At 54.5% G+C, this 2,591-nt stretch overlaps 1 protein-coding gene across 1 annotated transcript in view; it reads left to right on the forward strand.

Annotated features, from left to right (window-relative positions):
• Positions 1-1,985, forward strand: part of SYT3 (synaptotagmin III) — a 33,647-nt gene extending 31,662 nt beyond the window's left edge. Inside the window, exons 8-9 of the mRNA XM_011966057.1 lie at positions 1,022-1,090; positions 1,481-1,985. Coding sequence (XP_011821447.1) covers positions 1,022-1,087 — 66 coding nt within the window. The 3' untranslated portion in view covers positions 1,088-1,090; positions 1,481-1,985. The remainder of the gene's footprint in view (positions 1-1,021; positions 1,091-1,480) is intronic.
• The last annotated feature ends 606 nt before the right edge of the window (positions 1,986-2,591 follow it).

Below are 2,591 nucleotides of genomic sequence, written 5' to 3' on the forward strand. Positions count from 1 at the left end.
CTGGAGTGCAGCGCTGCAATCTTGGCTCACTGCAACCTTCCCCTCCCTGAGTTCAAGTGATTCTTCTGCCTCAGCCTACCAAGTAGCTGGGATTACAGGCGTGTGCCACCTCACCCAGCTAAATTTTTATTTTATTTTATATTATTTTATTATTTTATTTATTTATTTATTTTGTAGAGACAGGGTTTCACCATGTTGGCCAGGCTGCTCTCAAACTTCCAAGTGATCCACCCACCTCGGGCCCCCAAAGTGCTGGGATTGCAAGCACGAACCACCGCACCTGGCCAATATTGCATTAAATATTATTTATCTTGATTGCTGCATTTGGGGCACACATTTACATTTAGTACCGGGTAAAACTTTCACCACATCACCAGATTGAGTCCGGCCCTGCCATGGGTTTTTTTCCAGTGATGATGAGGGACCGAGCAGCTGGGCACAGAGCTCAGATTTGAGATTGGAAAAGACGAGGACTCTACTAAGGTGGATAGGATGGAGGCTACTCCCTCCTTCTGTCATTCACTCATTCATCCATTCATTAATTCATCCCACAAACCTGAGGAGTTTCTGGTGAGCCACTGCCCATGTTGGGCAACACTGGCGGCAGAGTCTGGGCCCAGCCCTGACACTGCCCATGAATTTCAGCCCCTCGTGCTCCCTGTGGCCTCAGAAGATCCTTCTACACCCAGAGCTTCTCCTCCCCTTCCTTGCTCACAGCCCTCCCGTGGCTCCCCAGTGGCCCCAGGACAGAGTCTCAGCTCCTCTGATGCCGTGCAGGACCTGCCGCACTCATCCCTACAGCCCCATCTCTCCTCGCATTTGCAGAGACTCCTCTTTTTTGTGCCTCCATTTCTCCATCTGTAGAATGGAATCGTAATACCATCTGTCCATCACTTCAGGGCCAAGTGAGAAAGCGCATCCTAAATAATGAAACAGGATTGACGTCTTCTCCTGTTGATGATTAGCGTCTGTTTCAAATCTCTGTCCCTCACTCCTGAACCTTCTGGACTTTCTCCTTTAGGAAAAGACTTTGACCAGCTTCACAAAAGGCAGCAAAGGACTATCAGAGAAAGAGAACTCTGAGTGAGGGGTAAGGAGCCTGGCCACAGGGAAGGGGCTGGGGGTGGAGATGCCTGAGTCTGAGGGAGGAGGGGCCGGGGGCCTGGACTCCTGGGTCTGAGGGAGGAGGGGCCGGGGGCCTGGACTCCTGGGTCTGAGGGAGGAGGGGCCGGGGGCCTGGACTCCTGGCTCTGAGGGAGGAGGGGCCGGGGGCCTGGACTCCTGGGTCTGAGGGAGGAGGGGCCGGGGGCCTGGACTCCTGGGTCTGAGGGAGGAGGGGCCGGGGGCCTGGACTCCTGGGTCTGAGGGAGGAGGGGCTGGACCTGGGACTCCTGGGTCTCTGGGTGGTGATGGAGCTGCAGGAGGTCGTGACGCAGTTCTCTGCGGTCGCTGACCCCTCCTCTCCTGCTCCATCGTGCAGGTCTGGCCTAGGTCCGGGATCGGACCAGGCTCCCTCAGGACCCCATCCTTTCCTGCCCGGACCGTGAATTCATCTCCTTGAAGCCATAACGTCCGAGCTGCTGGTGCAGGGCAGCCCTGGCCCTAGGCTTCCTACCCCTGGAAGCGAGAGGATGGGAGGAGGCCGGCCCAGCTCCTTCTTTCAGGGTGGGGGGCATTCAGCCTCCACTGTGTCTGTCTTTTCTTCCCTGGGGCTCCCCCTTGAGGCGAGGGGCCATGCATGTCTGGGGGACCCCTGCCCCCCAAAGCCCTCTGTCTGTCTCTGTCACTTTGCTGTTCGTCCAAGACTTGGTGTCCCGACCCTTGTTCTCACCGTGAATGTCAATGGGCCAATCCTCTCTGTCCTTTCAGACACACACACACACCTGTGTCCACCCCTTCTGTTCGCCACACCCCGCGTCTGGCCGGTCCCCCCACTGCTGCTGCTATCAACGCCAGAATAAACACACTCCGTGGGTCTCACTCCACCTGGGCCTCCTGTCCTCTCTGAGACTAGGAAGCTGGATTGGAACATGCTGGCTCTGCAATAGACAAATTTGTGTTTCTTTCTATGACTGGGCAACTTAATGATCTCGCTGAGCCTCAGTTTATAAAAATGGTGTTAGCCAGGATCATTGTGAGTACAGAACACAAAATTCAACCCAAAACCATAAACAGAATTGAAAGACCTCTGTCCATGGAAAGCCTATGAACACAGAGGGACTTCAGGCATGGTTAGATCCAGGTGTTCAAGGGATTCTTTCACTTCTGCTTTCCTCTTTTTTTTTTGGATGGAGTTTCACTCTTGTTGCCCAGACTGGAGTGCAGTGGTGTGATCTGGGCTCACTGCAACCTCCTGGTTTCAAGCAATTCTCTTGCCTCAGCCTCCTGAGTAGCTGGGATTACGGCCGTTTGCTACCGTGCCTGGCTAAGTTTTTGTATTTTTAGTAGAGACGGGGTTTCACCCTGTTGGCCAGGCTGGACTCGAACTCCTGACCTCCTGTGATCTGCCCGCCTTGGCCTGCCAAAGTGCTGGGATTACAGATGTCAGCCACTGCGCCTGGCTATTGACTTCTCTCTCAGGTGTTTGCAGT

This window comes from Mandrillus leucophaeus, unplaced genomic scaffold (assembly GCF_000951045.1).
Source record: "Mandrillus leucophaeus isolate KB7577 unplaced genomic scaffold, Mleu.le_1.0 Scaffold74, whole genome shotgun sequence".
NCBI classification, from domain to species: domain Eukaryota; kingdom Metazoa; phylum Chordata; class Mammalia; order Primates; family Cercopithecidae; genus Mandrillus; species Mandrillus leucophaeus.